Below are 17,269 nucleotides of genomic sequence, written 5' to 3' on the forward strand. Positions count from 1 at the left end.
TAAATAAGTTATCCTAATAATAAAAAAAATAAAAATAAAAAAAAGAATAATGAGCTAATAAAAACTGCTAGAGGAACCATTCTGGGTTGCGTTTCCTGATAACGATGGATCTTAGCTCTTGCAAGTTTTCTCTGCATGCAAAGTTGCAAACTTTTTTTTCCTTTTTCACATGTTTCCTAAAACTGCGCTTTATACGAATGTGCAACAACACAATTTAAGTGCTACTTAAGAGTTGCTGTCCTATGTGAAGTGATGAATGTGACCATATACAATATCGCTCATCATTGTAATTTTATTAAAGTTTTGCGCATAACTTTATAAATACTTGTAATTTACCTCGCTGGGAAATGTTTAAAAAGTTATTCTCTTAAATGCTCAAACTAATTATCATGATTAAATATATTGTTTGGTAATCATTTTGTGCAGAAAAATCTATTATTTTTACACAATCACTATTTTGTAAATTATATCTGCATTTTCAATGTTTCGTTTTCAGAAATTAATCTGTGGCTCGAGGTGCTGTAATGAGAATCACACTAGCACCAATTGAAATAAACTTGGCCTCAAACAAGACACCAAAGTATTTGGTGATTTTTGATCACATGTTATTTAAGGTGTGTATGTGTTTGTTTATCAATATCAGACGGCCCCTCCATCCATCCTCGGGGAACCAGCTAAGGAGTATCACCTTAACACAAAAAAAAATAAAAAATCATCCAAATGGACCATTCAGTATATTAGAAATATGTAAATTGACATCTAATTTATCTGAAGGATTTGTAAGGTTCAGCCTAACCTTTAAAGCTCTTCTGTTTCATCAACACCAGGACATTTTTTATTTACAAAAAGATCAACAAGAATAACTAACAAAAACTACAAAATGGTACTAATATGTTAAAGAATAATATAAATGAATGGGTAAATAAAAGTGCGGAGGATGGAAAGATGCAAGTAGTTGAAATGGATCTATCAATGGCACAGTATGACTATTATCTTATGGAAAGATAAATTGATGTTTCTCTGTTCATTAATAAGGTGAAAACCTTATTTAAACAAATAACACAAATATTATTTGCTAGACGTTTGATACATAGGTTATGCAATCTAAGGAAAATTAGATAATCATAAACTGATAATATACACTAATACCAAGGTCTCTGGAGAGAAGTTTGGATAGTGATATATTTACATTCCAGGGAAGACCAGGCAACAAGGGCAGAGGGTCTGGTGGCTGGTGTGGAACAGGAGACCAGGGCGGAGCTGGCAGATGACCCGGAGACCAGGGCGAACCAGGCGACCAGGGTGGAGCCGGTGGGAGGCCAGGAGGCAAGGGCAGATCCGGTGGGTGGCCAGAAGACCAGGGTGGATGTGACAGGAGGCCAGGAGACCAGGGCAGATCCAGCAGGAGTCTAGGAGACCAGGGCAGATCTGGTGGATGGCCAGGAATGTGGCCTGATGAGACAGACGTGGGCTTTGAAACAGGGCCTGATGAGACAGCGAGGAATGCTGGAATCTCAGAGGGCGGAGCCGCTAGGGACTCAGGGGGCAGAGCCACTTGAGGCAGAGACTCAGGGCGTGGAGCCACTGGAGGCAGAGACCCAGGGGGCGGAGCCGATGGAGGCGGAGACCCAGGGGTTAAGCGGCCAGGCATAGTGGGTCAGAAGTGGCGGCTTGGCATGACAAGACAGATGTGACAACATGGCTTGGCATGGCAGGCATGACAGCATGGCTTGGCAGAGCAGCCATGACATGGCTTCAGGCGTTGGCTCTGGGACGGACGAGCTTCAGCCGCTGGCTCTGGGATGGACGAGGCTTCAGGTGCTGGCTCTGGGATGGACGAGTCTTCAGGCACTGGCTCTGGGATGGGTGAGGCTTCAGGCACTGGCTCTGGGATGGACGAGGCTTCAGGCGGTAGCTCTGGGATGGCAGAAGCTTCAGGCGCTAGCTCTGGGATGGCAGAGGTTTCAAGAACTGGCTCGTTGACCATGGCAGGCGTGGGTGCTGTCTCATTGACCATGGTAGGCGTGGGCACTGGCTCGTGGGCAGTGACAGGTGTGGACGCTGGCTCGTGGGTCATGGTGGTCATGGCAGTGGACTCTGACATGGTGGACTCGAATGGAGGCGAGGTCAGGGCAGCTGAGGACTCAGATGTGGCGCTTACTGTAGGAGAGCTAAGTTACTCATCAGCCACTCCCACAGTGAAGGCCGAATCACTTAGTTGAAGAGCATAGTCAATATAATCTGCAAGAGTCCAATGAACTGAGCCCCTGGGCATCAAGGAATATAGAGGCTCATTTAAGCCAAACTGAAAAAAGTCTTTGAGGGCGACCTCATTGAACCTCACCAGGATACTAAGTCCACAAAAGTCTTCAACAAAATCCTGACAGAGACAAATTCATTTAACTGCTGGGTCCATCTTGTTAGGTCAGATATTCTGTAACGTTGTGCAGGCAGGCTGAAGACAGGACGAGACAAAGATGATGATGAAGTGAAGAACCCAATTGCAGTTTATTTACAAGGTGCAATAAATCCAAAAACTTTTAAAGAAACAAAACAGAACCTAAACATGAACCAGACTGAACTAGACTAAGACTTGACTTGACTCAGACTAAGACTACAACGTTACTACAAACTATACCAGATACAAGATACAAGGACATGGGCAAACAAGATAACAAGACAACAAATAGCAAACTAGAACTGATAACAAGACAACCAATGACAGGACAGAACTAATAATCAAGATAACAAGTCTCATAAACATGAACCAATGAAAATCCAGTGAGCTAAACCTTTGTGCTGTAGTTATCTCCCTGTTATGGGTATTCCGAATTTGGCATTGCTATTGTCTCTTGTAGTGAAACTTGGTACTTGGTCAATCTTCTACTGTCTTTCTCTTCCACTCTCTCTCTCTGTGAAGCGGAGACCCGGAATGTTGGATGGTCTGTTAGTGTCTCTTTGGAGCGTTATTCTGTTTTTGCCTCCTGGCTTGCCAGCCAGAAACTCTGAATTTTGAAGTCTTACTGTTATTGTCTCCTGGAGTGGAGACATAGCACAAAGGTAGTTTGTATTCAGTTACATCTCCAACCACTCAGGCCGGAGATTCAGCACAAAGATGTTGCTGATTGTAAGGATGCTTTATACCTTCATGATATGGAGGAAATTCCAGTTTGTCACCTTCCTGTTTCAGGGTCATGATTGGCTCATGGGGGGGGGGGCACACACAGTGTGGTCCACCCTCCCTTTTCTGTGTGGAACTAATTTGCATATTTTAAAGTACACAGTTAGATCATAGATAGATCAAGTTTTATCTATGCATTATGTCGGGGTTGGGGTGGTTGAGATGTTGCTAAGAAAATACTTGTGGACCAATGAGAAGTCCTTTCCAGTGTGTTGGAAGATCTGGGCCTTACTTGCCGAGGTGTCTGTTGGCAGTTGGCCAAGCAGCTTTTCTGATTGCTGCTTGGCAACTGTTTTTGTTGGTCCTGCCACGATCCAATCAAAATGGAGCCACTTTTCCTTGCCTTGACAGTTAGGGATGGGCTCTGCCAAAAACTGAGATTCCTGGGATTTCATTTTGTCTGATTGTTCACCACAGTGCAAGCTTCCTTGATCAGTGACAAATATTAATGGGAGCAGGCAATGACAATGATTTTGAGTATAACAAGGTTTACCATGTTGGCAAGTGCACTCTGGGGTAGTAAAAGCACTTAGATATTGGGAATATGTACAGACATTCAGTGATCAAGTAGTAAACTGCTCTTTGCTCCTATAAAATTATGACATCAATGCTGCACAACAATGCTGTGGTGCGGGTGACAGCACCATTGGGTGTTAAATAGAAGGTTGCAGCAGATGAGGAAGGTCGGAAGACAAGCCAAGAGAGGCAATTTTCCTCTTAAAGGAATATTTCACCCAAAAATTACAATTATCTTATAATTTACTCACACTCATGCCATCCCAGATGTGTATTCACCATTCTCTTGCACTATATGGACCTTCAGAGCTGAAATATTCTTCTAAAAATATTTGTTTGTGTTCAGCAGAAGTAAAAAGTTATACACATTTGTGGCATGGGGTTGTGGTCATGTGTCAGTCTGCGGGAGAGGGAGAGAGTTAAGGCTCATCACCTGTGTTGTGAGTTCTCTAACACCTGTCTCTAATTATAGTGATGGCTGAGGAAGACCTGAAAAGGCACGCCAGAGCGTCAGTGTGGGAGAGGGAGAGTGGCTCAGAGCAGTGGTGTCTGAAGGACCAGCAGCTGTTTATATTAAGAACCCTATTTGAGTTGGCCACCAAGAGCCGTTTTATTTGTTTTATTTGCTTTAAATCTGAAGTGTGTGAATAAAATATTCAGCTGTTCGCTGTCTCATGACTCCTCCATCGCCCATGAACTTGGATTGTTTCACAACATCTTAGAGGGCATGAGGGTAAGTAAATGATGAGAGAATTTTCATTTTTGGGTGAACTAGTAGTATAGATAGTATGCCATTGTGAACACGGCCATAAACTCAGCGGGGATCGTGAATCGAAGTAATGCCCGATGCATGAATTAATCAGTCTTGTTCTTCTCAATTAATTTATCTAACGTGCAGGCTGAATTGCTTGAAGCTCTTTGTCACGCAGTAACGGGATGCTTTAGAAGACAGAGAACAAAAACAACGCTGAATAAAGTGAATATTTACTTACAATTCTTTGAAACAAAACCTGCAGCTGCATTCAGTCGTTTGCCAGTGATGACGATCATGTGCAAGTGCAGCCTGTGAACGATAATTATCTAAATAAAAGTGTATCAAAACACTTACATTACATTAAAGATCTTAAAAGTACCAAAACCAAACCAATACCATGTTTTTTGGACATGTTCTTTGGAGTAGCCTTCCATATAAATACCATGATATAGGCCTACTGTATATAATAAAAATACCAAGGTTTTACCATATTGTACCATCACTGTACCATGATACTGCCACAGCAGGCTTTTGAGAAAGGTAACTTTGATAAACTTCATCTTGTGCTGTGTAATGTGAAAAGGTGACAATATATTTTAGTCCATTCCTTAATGCTACACAATATATATAGGCTACTAAAGAAAATGTTGAAATGATGCTCCTAAAATCACCAGAAATAAATGCTTTGGTGCTGTTTTTGCTAAATTAATAAATAACTACAACACTCCCCACTACAACATCATAGTACAATAGATTGTGTACTTGATGGGCCCCAGACTCACCAGTAATGATGAAAGCCTATAAATGTACCTGTTGTGAAATATATTGTACAATGTGCATAGATACTGTATATAGTGCAGTGTGGCTTTTTTTAACACCTTAGACCACTTCACTTGGTTTACAAGCACTTTACATTAAAGTTATTCCTACATATAGTGATACCCATTTATGATGCCTAAGAAGCCATAACATGCACTTTCATACTTCTTTGCAATATTGTTATAATTAATGTTTTGCTAGTTTTGGTTTATACACATTAGGATGAATTATGTGTTAATTTGTACTTTTTTGTGTAAAAAGTAATACATAGCTCTCTAATAATTTTATGGGTGAGTTCTGGAGGGTTTCGCCTAGGGTGCCAAATTGGGTTGTACCGGCACTGCTGACCAAAAACTCTTATGAAGGCGAGGCGGCCGTGCCAGGATCTGCAGTCAGGAGCACAGTTGCTCTCTTCCCCGACTGTGCTGACCAAAGTTATGATGGGTAAGGACTTGCTGATGACACTGCTTAATGCTCATTGGCTTAAACAACCGTGATGTTTTGTTCTCTTCCAAAATGTTTGATTTTATATCTCTAATATCATGTTTTATATGCCATGCATGAAGCAGACGTGTGAGCGACGAGCTCTGCGCACTTTGCTAAATGTAATTATTTTCATGTTATAATCTGGTGAAATTTTATATACCCAGTTACACATTTGCTTTTTGAGGCAAAACATGGCAAAGAAGTCAAAATCCTCAGGCTCTGGAGACATTAAAAGGCACTACATGTTCAGGATGAAAGCCCCGACAGGCCTACAGACCAGGGACTCGATTTGGATGGCGTGGCGGGAGAGGAGATCCAGCGTCAATTGTCCAAATTGTTGGTGATGCTGACAAAGGTTCTTGCTGACTTGGAGGATCTCGCTGTAATACGTCGATCGATTATGGCGATGGAAATAAAAGTTAGTTACAAGAGTGACAGATGTTGAGAGATGAATCGATTGTCTGGAGTCTTGATTTGGAATATCTCCTTGAAAAGCTTGAAGATCTTGAGAATAGAAGCTGCAGGAATAACGTTCGAATTGTTGGAATTCCTGAGCATGAGGAGGGCAGAGATATGGTGAAATTCCTAGACGAGCTTTTCCCGAGTCTGCTCAACATAACAGGCCACAAGCTGGAAATCGAGCGAGCTCACAGATTTGCTGAGGGAGAAAGGCCCCAATCAATCCTGGCCAAATTTCTGAGATCATCTGATAAAGATCTTATGTTGCTCCAGGCGAGGAGCAAAGGGAAGCTTTCTTGGAAGAACCATAATATTTTCTTGTTCCTGGACTTTGCAAGTTCGACAAGAGAGAAACGCGATCGGTTCAAGGAATGTAAGAAACTCTTACATCAGCGAAAGATCACTTTTGCTCTGATGTTTCCGGCCAAGCTGAGAATAGAAATGAAGGACAGTTGCAAAGTATTTTCATGTCCCAATCAGGCAATGTCTTTTATAGAATCAGTGGGTGAGTAAACCATTGGGTGTTTCTCATTTGAGTGGGTTGACTCGCTGTACTTACTCTGGCTTTTGAGGAAGTTGGGCATCATTTTGGTGTCTTTTCTTTTTGCGTTGGCTTCACCGAGCAGCTGAAGTTTGTTTTGTGAATAACACTTTTCCTTAAAGAAACTTGCATTTGCGGAAGATTACTTTTGCATTGAAGTTCCCGGCCAGTTTGAGAGTGGACACTATGGATGACCGCAAAATATCTACATGCTCACACAAAGGATGTCTTTTATAAAGTTGACGGATTGAGCAAGTCATGGTATATACTTTTATGTGGCCCCCGAGTGAATTGACTCGACCATCCGGGGAACTGGGATGCCAGTTTTGTTTCTTTTTGTATCGATTCCGCCTAGCGGCTGGAGCTTGTTCTATTGAGTAACACTCCTTTGGAACAGTTGTGGATGAATCTGTTTGTTCTTCATGCTTATTCCAACTGCTGGCTGGAGTTTGTTTTGTTGAGTATTTTTATGGGACATTGGAATGATTATGTCATCCGTTGAACTCATAACAGCTGGCTCACTGAACATTTTGTTTGTCTGTCCAAGGAATCTGAATGGTTTTATCAGCTGGAATTTGTCTTGTCTCAAAGGTGTGATCTTCCACAGTTCTGTGAATTAATCTACACGTTCTTTGTGTTCATTCTTCCTATTGGCTGGGGTTCATTTTACAAAGTATTTTATGTTATGTAATTTTGCCTCACAAATTTGTTGAGCAATCCGATGGCAAAGTTGCCGTGCGGGCTCGTGGGCATTCATGGACCTTTTGAGTTTAGAGGGATTGTCGCTGGTTGGCACTTTCGTGCGCAGGGTTAATGCGCATGTTTTTCTTTTTTCTGTATGTTTTGTTCGGGGGGAAGTTCAGGGTTTCACTTATGGGGAATGTGGTCTGTATAATTTTGTTTTTGACACACGTCAAATGTTAATATGAGTGGATTGTCTCTCTCCACATGGAATGTAAATGGGTTGGGGCACCCCATAAAAAGAAGGAAGGTTATTACTTTTCTTAAATGTAAGAAATATGATATAGTGTTTCTTCAAGAAACACATCTCTCCCTGCAGGAAGCTGAAAAATTTGAGAAGATATGGGGTGGACATGTTATCTTTAGTGCTGGCTCAAGTAAGAGCAAGGGAGTCATTATATTGATAAATAAACATCTACAATTCAAATGTCTCAAACAGACTAAAGATAAATTAGGGAGAGTCATTATTATTTTAGCTGAAATTCAGGGGCAAAGGTTGATTTGGCTAATATTTACACACCTAACGCTGATGATCAGGGCTTTTTTATAGATCTTGAAGGGATGCTGCAAACCGCTGGCACCCCTCATGATATAATATTGGGAGGAGATTTTAATCTTTTGATGGACTCAGTCCTTGATCATAGTGAAGCAAAAGTGTGTAAGCCCCCAGAGCAACATTGACGTTTCACAGGATGTGTAAAAATCTTGGTCTTACAGATATTTGGCGACTTTTGAACCCATCTGGTAGGGACTATACATTGTTTTTTATCAGTCCATAAGATTTATTCTAGAATAGATTTTTTTTTAAAATATCCAAATCCCTAATTTCATCTGTTGTTGATTGCTCAATTGGAAATATCTTAGTCTCAGAACACACCCTGGTGAGTTTAGAGGTGTTGCCATATACAGAGAAAAATAAATCATATAGTTGGCACCTTAATGTTTCCCTTTTGCAAAATCCTGATTTCCAACAAATGTTAAAGACTGAAATCAATGTTTATATGGAGACCAACTGGTCCTCAGTATCCTCTGTGGGCGTGGCTTGGGAGGCACTTAAGGTGGTTCTTAGGTGTCGGATCATACAGTATGCCTCATTCACCAAAAAATCCAAAGCGCAAGAACTAGTGGAGTTGGAAGGAAAAATTAAAAGTGCTGAGGCAGAGCTGAAGCACCGTATGTCATCTGATGGCCTCAGAGAATTGACCCGATTGAAATATAGATATAACACTATTTTGTCACGGAAAGTGAAGTTTTGGTTATTCAAGGCGAGACAGTCATACTTTGAGTCGGGGGACAAAGCAGGGAAGCTTTTGGTTAGATACTGTTGTGCTCAAAAGTTTGCATACCCTGGCAGAAATTGTGAAATTTTGGCTTTGATTTTGAAAATATGACTGATCATGCAAAAAACTGTTTTTTTATTTAAGGATAGTGATCATATGAAGCCATTTATTATCACATAGTTGTTTGGCTCCTTTTTAAATCATAATGATAACAGAAATCACCCAAATGGCCCTGATCAAAAGTTTACATACCCTTGAATGTTTGGCCTTGTTACAGACACACAAGGGGAAACACATAGGTTTAAATGGCAATTAAAGGTTAATTTCCCACACCTGTGGCTTTTTAAATTGCAATTAGTGTCTGTGTATAAATAGTCAATGAGTTTGTTAGCTCTCACGTGGATGCACTGAGCAGGCTAGATACTGAGCCATGGGGAGCAGAATAGAACTGTCAAAAGACCTGTGTAACAAGGTAATGGAACTTTATAAAGATGGAAAAGGATATAAAAAGATATCCAAAGCCTTGAAAATGCCAGTCAGTACTGTTCAATCACTTATTAAGAAGTGGAATATTCGGGGATCTCTTGATACCAAGCCAAGGTCAGGTAGGCCAAGAAAGATTTCAGCCACAACTGCCAGAAGAATTGTTGGGATACAAAGAAAAACCCACAGGTAACCTCAGGAGAAATGTAGGCTGCTCTGGAAAAAGACGGTGTGGTTGTTTCAAGGAGCACAATACTTGTTGACCCCTCTCCAAACATAGCGCTTATGGTTGTGAACATAAAGCTCCATTTTGGTCTCGTCACTCCAAATTACAGTGTGCCAGAAGTTGTGAGGCGTGTCAAGGTGTTGTCGGGTATATTGTAACAGGGCTTTTTTGTGGCATTGGCTTCTTTCTGGCAACTCGACCATGCAGCTCATTTTTGTTCAAGTATCATCGTATTGTGCTCCTTGAAACAACCACACCGTCTTTTTCCAGAGCAGCCTGTATTTCTAGAGAGAGTCTTTTTCTGCCATTCCCTCAGTGAAATCTGCTGGTGGTGAAATAATACCATTGCTATTAATAATGCTTTTAAATAATTCTACTTTGATCTTTATAGTTCCACATCTTCGTCTACTGATGAGGATATTAGTAACATTGTGGAACCATTAGATCTTCCTAAACTGACGACTGAGCAAAGGAGTTCTCTTGATTCTGAGATAACCTTGGAGGAGCTTGATGAGGTAATTAAGGCCCTGCCTACAGGCAAGTCTCAGGGGCCTGATGGCTTTGCCGCTGAGTTTTTCAAATCTTATGGTACAGAACTGGCTCCACTTTTGTTAGAAGTTTATACAGAATCATTAAAGAATGGGAAGCTTCCGCCAACCATGACACAAGCCCGGATCAGTCTGATTCTTAAAAAGGACAAAGATCCAAGCGAGTGTAAAAGTTACCGTCCAATTTCCCTGATTCAGTTAGACGTAAAAATGTTGTCAAAAATTCTGGCTAATCGATTAAGTAAAGTTATGATATCACTTATACATCTAGATCATGTGGGGTTTATTCGGGGCCGTAGCTCTTCTGATAACATTAGGTGTCTCATCAATATCATGTGGTCAGTAGCGAATGATCAGACTCCGGTTGCTGCCATCTCTCTTGACACCGAAAAGGTGTTTGATATGGTAGAATGGGATTATCTTTTTAAGATTTTGGAAATGTATGGGTTCGGGAGTACTTTTATTGGTTGGATTAAGCTACTTTATAGACAGCCTGTAGCGGCGGTACAAACAAATGGACTAATTTCAGATTTTTTTACTCTGGATAGGGGCACCCGGAAGGGTTGCCCTCTTTCCCCCTTATTGTTCTGACTTGCCCTGGAACCATTACCAGCCGCGATAAGAAAAGAGGATGATTTTCCAAGGCTGATTGCGGGAGGTGTGGTGCATAAGCTTCTGCTTTACGCAGATGATATTTTATTCGTCTCCGACCCTACTAGATCTATGCCTTGCCTCCACAGAATTATTAATTTCCTTTTCCAAGTTCTCAGGATACAAATTCAATTGGTCTAAATCCGAAGCTTTGGCTTTGACAGCGTACTGTCCATTAACAGCTTTTCAGCCGGGCGCCTTCCAGTGGACCAAACAGGGCATTAAGTATTTGGGAATTTTATTCCCAGCAAATTTGTCTGATTTAGTCAGTTAATTTTGATCCCTTAATAAAGAGGTTTTTGAATGATGTGGACAGGTGGGCTTCATTACACTTATCGATGATTGGGAAGGTTAATGTTATTAAAATGAATTGTATTCCAAAATTCAACTACCTGCCACAGTCTCTCCCTGTAGATGTCCCCCTCTCTTATTTCAAGCAATTTGATAGCATTGTGAAATCCTTTATTTGGAATGGTAAGTGTCCCAGGTTAAATTTCAATAAGTAACATAGGCCAGTTGACAATGGTGGGTTAGGCCTACCCAAGACTTTGTTTTTATTATTATGCATTTGGTCTTAGACATTTGGCTCATTGGTCAACTGCATCTGAGAGAGCCCCTCCCTGGTAATGTATTGAAAAGGAAGTTATTGCCCCTATCTTGCCACTGCAAAGCCTTTCGATCAAACTAGCCGGAGAGGTTAAGTCGCACCCCGTTATTTTGTATTTGCACTCGATATGGACAAAAGTGTCCAGAGTGTTTAATTCGGATATTTATTTAAACATAGCCTCGAGCATGTGGCTGAACCCTAAACTATGTATTAATAAATCCCCTTTCTGTTGGTCAGATTGGATTGTGAGGGGAGTTAATGCACTCGGTGACCTATGTGAGGGTGGAGTATTGAGACCTGAAAATTTGGTTCAACATTTTGGCATTCCCAGATATCAGTTTTATAAGTATTTACAGCTTCGCCACCTACTCTGCACTGTTTTTGGGAGTGGCACGCACCCCCCTAAAGCAGCAGATACTCTGGGAGTGGTGATTGCTGATTTTGGGAAGGGTCATGAGGCATCAGTGTATTACTCCCTGTTAATTCAGAGTCTGGGGGACGGAACTTTGAATCCTCTCAAAAGATTATGGGAGAAAAATCTAAACTTGACATTGGGGGAGGGGGTGTGGCCTAGGATCCTAAAAAATGTCAAGTCTGCATCTAGAGATGCAAGGGTGTGTCTGATTTTATTGGACCCACTCTAGATTGTATAGGCTATCAGAAGATGCCAATCAGAAGACAACAACCCATGTTTTCTGGGGATGTGTTGGGATCCAGGAGTTTTGGTTGAGGGTTCAGAGATTTGTGTGTGATGTAGTGGACACTCAATTTTCGTTTTGCCCCAGACTGTGTATTTTGGGTGTTGGGGCGGTCCTGAATATAGGTGATAAATATATAAAAACTGGGTCCTAACCAGCGTGATGATTGGCGGACAGGTAATTCTCAGGGGATGGAAGTCAACTGATGCACCCTCATTTCATAAGTGTTCTACCGAGATGGGCAGGGTAGCAGCATTTGAGGAGATGGCATGTAGAAGGCTAGGCAATCTGGATTTGTACATTAGGAAATGGGGCAGCTATTTAGCCTTTTTGGAAGGCTCTCGGGGAGGGGCAGTGGAGAGAGACTAGTGTTTTTGTGGGGTTTTTATGTTTCTAAATATTTTCTGCTGTTTTATTGTCTATATGTGTGTCTTTGTCGGTTGGCTCTTGACCACTGGGGTGCTCGTTTGTGTCAGGTGGGGGTGGGGGGGGGGGGGGGGGGTAATGTTCGGGGGGAAAAGTTGTGATTTCATGTGGTTTGATTCTGCATTTTCTATCTATTTGATTTGCTGCATGGAATCAATAAAAATTGTTAATAACAAAAAACAAAAAAAAAACAGTCTGAAAGTGCGATCTCTTTATCGATATGTGATTATCATATTTCTGAAATATCTAAAATACGTGTCTTTATTAAACTAAAAATTAGGGGTGGGGGAAAAAAATCAATACAGCGTATTATCGCAATATTTTGTGTGGCAATATTGTATCGATACACGGATGCCAAGTATCAATCTTTTATTATATAAATTGCAAAAATGAATTAAACTTTTTGGTACTAGATTAATACATTCAATTGCTTTTTCAGTCAACTACTATGGTGCTGTTGAGTTTTTTTTTTTCTGGTAAGGTAAATTGCATGCCTGATGATAGTTTATTTTGCGCTTATTAAGCGTTTCGCTCTCACACTCAATCTGGCTTCAAAGCGGGCATTAAATCTGCCAGCAGTAGTAAGGCTCATGGGGAGAGTGCAGCGCATAACTGGCTTTTTCAACAGAAGCACGGTGGCAAACCACGCTTTGGAGAAAAAACAGAAAATATTACAGCTCCCGACCTACAAACTCCAGACTGATTTCAGCACGAGATGGAACAGTGCTTACGAAATGCTCCGGCGGTTCCTTGAACAACAGCCTGCAATTTGTGCAGTGCTGTTGTCTCCCAAAGTGAGAAGGAGTAGCACAGATATATTCACACTGAATGAGATGGATATTGGGAACGCCGAAGAAATTGTCCGGGTCTTGAAGTCGATGCAAGTGGCGACCACTGTGATGTTTGAGGAAAAGAATCCAATTCTGTCACTTGTAGCACCACTGCTCATACAGCTGTTGCATGACACACAGGACAACATTGGTGACACAGTGCTGGTCAGAGACATCAAACCAAGCATCAGTCAAGATCTTAAGAAGAGACATGCCAGTGCAATAGAGAAGAACACCCTCTACACAGCATCAAGCCTTTACCCCCGTTTTAAAACCCTGCCGTTCCTGTCCTCAGAGGAGAGACAGGAAACTTATGCCAGAGTGGTTGCTGAGGCTATAACCCTTCAGGTAAACAAACATTTAAATAATAATGACAGAATATATTCTAATCCACTTAAGAAATGTCACTGCTCTAGTAATATTGCATTCATATTGGTAAAGATTTTTTTACAGCTGGAGACATTGTCACAGCACAAAGGAGCACTCTGACCTCAGAGCATGCTGATCAGCTCCTCTTCCTGAGCAAGAATGCTGACATTCCTTCACTGTCCAAATGTCTTTGAACTTTTTTAGTCCCAAGGCCAGCAGCAAACAGTAACACATTTTATTTATTTTAATGTAAGACTAAATGTTTTCTTTTATTTCAATTTAATAGAAATTTACATTAAAATTTCCCAGTTGCTGAAGGGGCTTTGTTTTATAAGTTGAATTGTTCAAAATACCTGTTATAGTACAGTAGTCCACACATGTTTGCATTCTGTTAAGTTGGACTAGACTGTAATACAAACAGGTCAGTTTGTCAGGAGCATGCAACATTTATGACAGATTTTTATGACCGTGTTGGTCTGTCTGAGATAAACAGACTGAGAACTTTATCTTATTAGATAGAACAGATGTTGACAAAGTTTTCTTTTGGGGACATTTGCAGTTGTTATTGCAATACTCAGCATATAACAAAATGTTTAAAATCGCAATAGTATCGTGACTTAAGAATTGTGATAATATCGTGATTCCCACCCCTACTAAAAATTGATGGAAAGACACATTTTATGGGGAAAATTAAATAACAGGTACACTGAGTATCTTGAAAATCATGTTTATATTAATTTCAAAGCAGTTTAAATTCCATCCACTTTATTAGCAGCAAAGCACATGAATGTGAATCATGCGATATCTACCTTTGATCTGGTAGGTGGCTGATCTGCTACAAGTGAGAATTGTCCGACTTGACTTCACTTGTTTCTCTCCTCCATTGACTGCAGCCGTCTGCTCTTGTTTCATCTACTTACAAGTTTAGCATATCAAACGAGCCTATCATGACGTTTTACACCGAAGATTCGAAGCTTGTTTTGAAGAAAAAAAAAAATAATAATAAAAAATAAAAAAACACCTTTCACAGCCCAACCCACAAGCATATGTGTTTACCAATCTACATGTTAATAATCAGTTATTAATTTACTCTCAGAAATTGTTTTGAATTTTTAACAGAACTCAGTGACTTCTTTGTTAATAAGTTTTATTGCTTCAAAACATTGTCAGCCACACAATCTGCTTCTTTTTGTTTTGTTTTTTTTGTTTTTTTTACCACCAGATGGCAGTAAATTGAACAGTGTACAAAAGCTTTGAGTAACATACGTAATTTCAATATGTTTGTACAGCCTATTGCTTAAGAAACAAGCAGGTTAATAGACTTGCGAGTCACTAGATAAATCTGAGATAAAATCTACTTGACCTAGAGATGACTACACTCTTCCTATCAGATGTTGCACTAGAAAAAATCTTTATTCGAAGCTCTGACGGACTGAATAATAAATAATAAAAAATAAAAAAAATCCGTCATGGTCTATTTTTATTCTTCATACATGTTTTAGTACTACATTCAGGGGCGTTGCATCCATAATGGCATATACGTGACAGTGGATCAATAGTGACATCCCTAAAAGAGAAAGAGGTTGAATATTTTTTGACTCCCCAACAGTGTTGGGTAAGTTACTCTAAAAAAGTAATTAATTCAAAACTACTAATTACATCTTCTACATTGTAATTATATTACTGTACTAATTACTCTGTCTGAAAAGTAATTGCATTACTTATTATCTTCTAAAACCCTTATCAACCTCGACCAGATGAAAAATACACGTATAGACATGAAACTGTTCTTTTAATTCTTTCAAATAAATCATAGAAAATCTAATAAATGATTCATGAACTGGCCAAAGAATTTAAGAGGGCACCGTTAAATTAGAAAACATAAATTTTAACATTAGACGTTACATTTTGATTTTAAATTCACTATTGTTTTATATACAATTGCTCTATAGTCTATACAGTATTTAACGCAATTACATCAGAAGTAACTGTAATTAAATTACTTAGTAATGCATTACACCCAGCACTGCTCCCCAAGCATAAGTCTGGTGAAACCATGGAATTCTTGGGTGAAAGTTTTACCTGTCAGTTAATCGCTGCACTAAAACAAGATTAAAATATTTTAAAATGCTCATACAAACATACACAGTTTCAATGAACTTTGTCAGTGTGCCTGATATCACAATAAAGTGTCACAGAGCAAACACATATTTGAAGCTCTAATGTAGGTACTCCTCTAAAATAACTCACAATTCTGCTCTAAACGTAATGTTTGCGCTTAGATTAAATGCAAGTAATTGGCATAAACAATGTGCCACTTTTTTCACGCTTTCATTTTGTTATTATACTTTTTGTGCTTTATTATAATAAAGTAACAAACTAATTATCCAATACCACACTAGCGTAATCACTGATGTATGCAATCATTAATCCAGAGACCCTCTCCTCAAATTCCAAACACAGTTGGTCTAAAGAGACACATATTTCCAGGTGTTAATGGCATGGCACCTGTTAAAACACATCTTAATACTATAACATGCAATAAACAGGGGACACACACACAGTGAGTGAGTGTGTGTGTGTGTGTGTGTGTGTGTGTGTGTGTGTGTGTGGGCAGGTTTATGTGGTTTACGAGGACTTTTTTTTAGGTTACAAACTGGTAATTACAAGGGTATTATGCTATAAATATGATTTATGAGGACATCTCTAGTGTCCCCATAATTTAAATTGCTTAAAAATCATACTAAACAATGTTTTATTGAAAATGTAAAAATGCAGAATGTTTTTTGTGAGGGTTAGATTTAGGGGTAGGGTTAGGGTTAGGGGATAGAATCTATAGTTCATACAGTATAAAAATCATTATGTCTATGGAGAGTCCTCATAATGATAGCTGCACCAACGTATGTGTGTGTGTGTGTGTGTGTGTGCGTGTGTGTGTGAAAGATAGTGAAAGAAGTCATGATCACAAGAAAACAACATTTAGTATGTCAAGATCATGAGAAAATTAAGACATGATCACAAGTAAACAAGACAGAAAAAGTAAACCATCCATCCATCCTCTATAGCCACCTCCTACATCTATTATCCTATGTAGGGTCTCAGAAAGTGGTTCTGGAAATGCTGGGAAACACCCTGGACAGGTGGCCAGTCTTTTACAGGGCTGACATTCACACTCACAGCCAATTTAGAATGTCCAGTTAACTTAATCTGCAATTCTTTGGACTGTGGGGGAAACCGGAAAACAAAACAAGCATGGGGAGAACATGCCAACTCCACACAGATGGGCCCAGGGTGAACTGGAACTCGAACCAGGGACGTTCTTGCTGTAAGGGGACAGTGCTACCCAGTGAGCATTATGCTTCCCAAATAAATGGCGTTCCCATTAGGAATTGGGCTCAGATGTAATACCTGCATGAAACACTGGATGGCACTGTTGGTCTGGTTTTGACTGCAAAATGATTGTAATAGTATTTCAACCACACTGAATTTCCAGTATTGAATTGTGATGAGCTCAGTTAAAGTCATTAACATTTAGAAAATGTATCAAATTCATCAGATACATGAAACTGCATGCCTGATGATAGTTTATTTTGCGCTTATTAAGTGTAAACAAAGTAATTGCAGTTCCTCAAAACACACACACACACACACACA

At 40.0% G+C, this 17,269-nt stretch overlaps 1 protein-coding gene across 1 annotated transcript; it reads right to left on the reverse strand.

Annotated features, from left to right (window-relative positions):
* Positions 1-562: 562 nt before the first annotated feature.
* LOC127411241 (uncharacterized) lies at positions 563-1,886 on the reverse strand. The gene is made up of 2 exons (XM_051646658.1): positions 1,190-1,886; positions 563-688 (listed from the first exon to the last, which is right to left on the reverse strand). Exons 1-2 carry the CDS (start codon positions 1,649-1,651, stop codon positions 599-601), a joined length of 552 nt encoding a protein of 183 aa, XP_051502618.1. The 5' UTR covers positions 1,652-1,886; the 3' UTR covers positions 563-598.
* Positions 1,887-17,269: the final 15,383 nt, after the last annotated feature.

The sequence above is a fragment of the Myxocyprinus asiaticus genome, chromosome 20 (genome assembly GCF_019703515.2).
Source record: "Myxocyprinus asiaticus isolate MX2 ecotype Aquarium Trade chromosome 20, UBuf_Myxa_2, whole genome shotgun sequence".
Lineage (NCBI taxonomy): Eukaryota > Metazoa > Chordata > Actinopteri > Cypriniformes > Catostomidae > Myxocyprinus > Myxocyprinus asiaticus.

Excerpts from the sequence above, each read along its gene's own strand:
- LOC127411241 (XM_051646658.1), bottom strand. The coding sequence starts at position 1,651 with ATGCCTGGCCGCTTAACCCCTGGGTCTCCGCCTCCATCGGCTCCGCCC. Across the intron at positions 689-1,189 it reads TGCCTGGTCTTCCCTGGAAT|GTGATACTCCTTAGCTGGTT; the intron begins GTAAATATATCA and ends TTTTGTGTTAAG.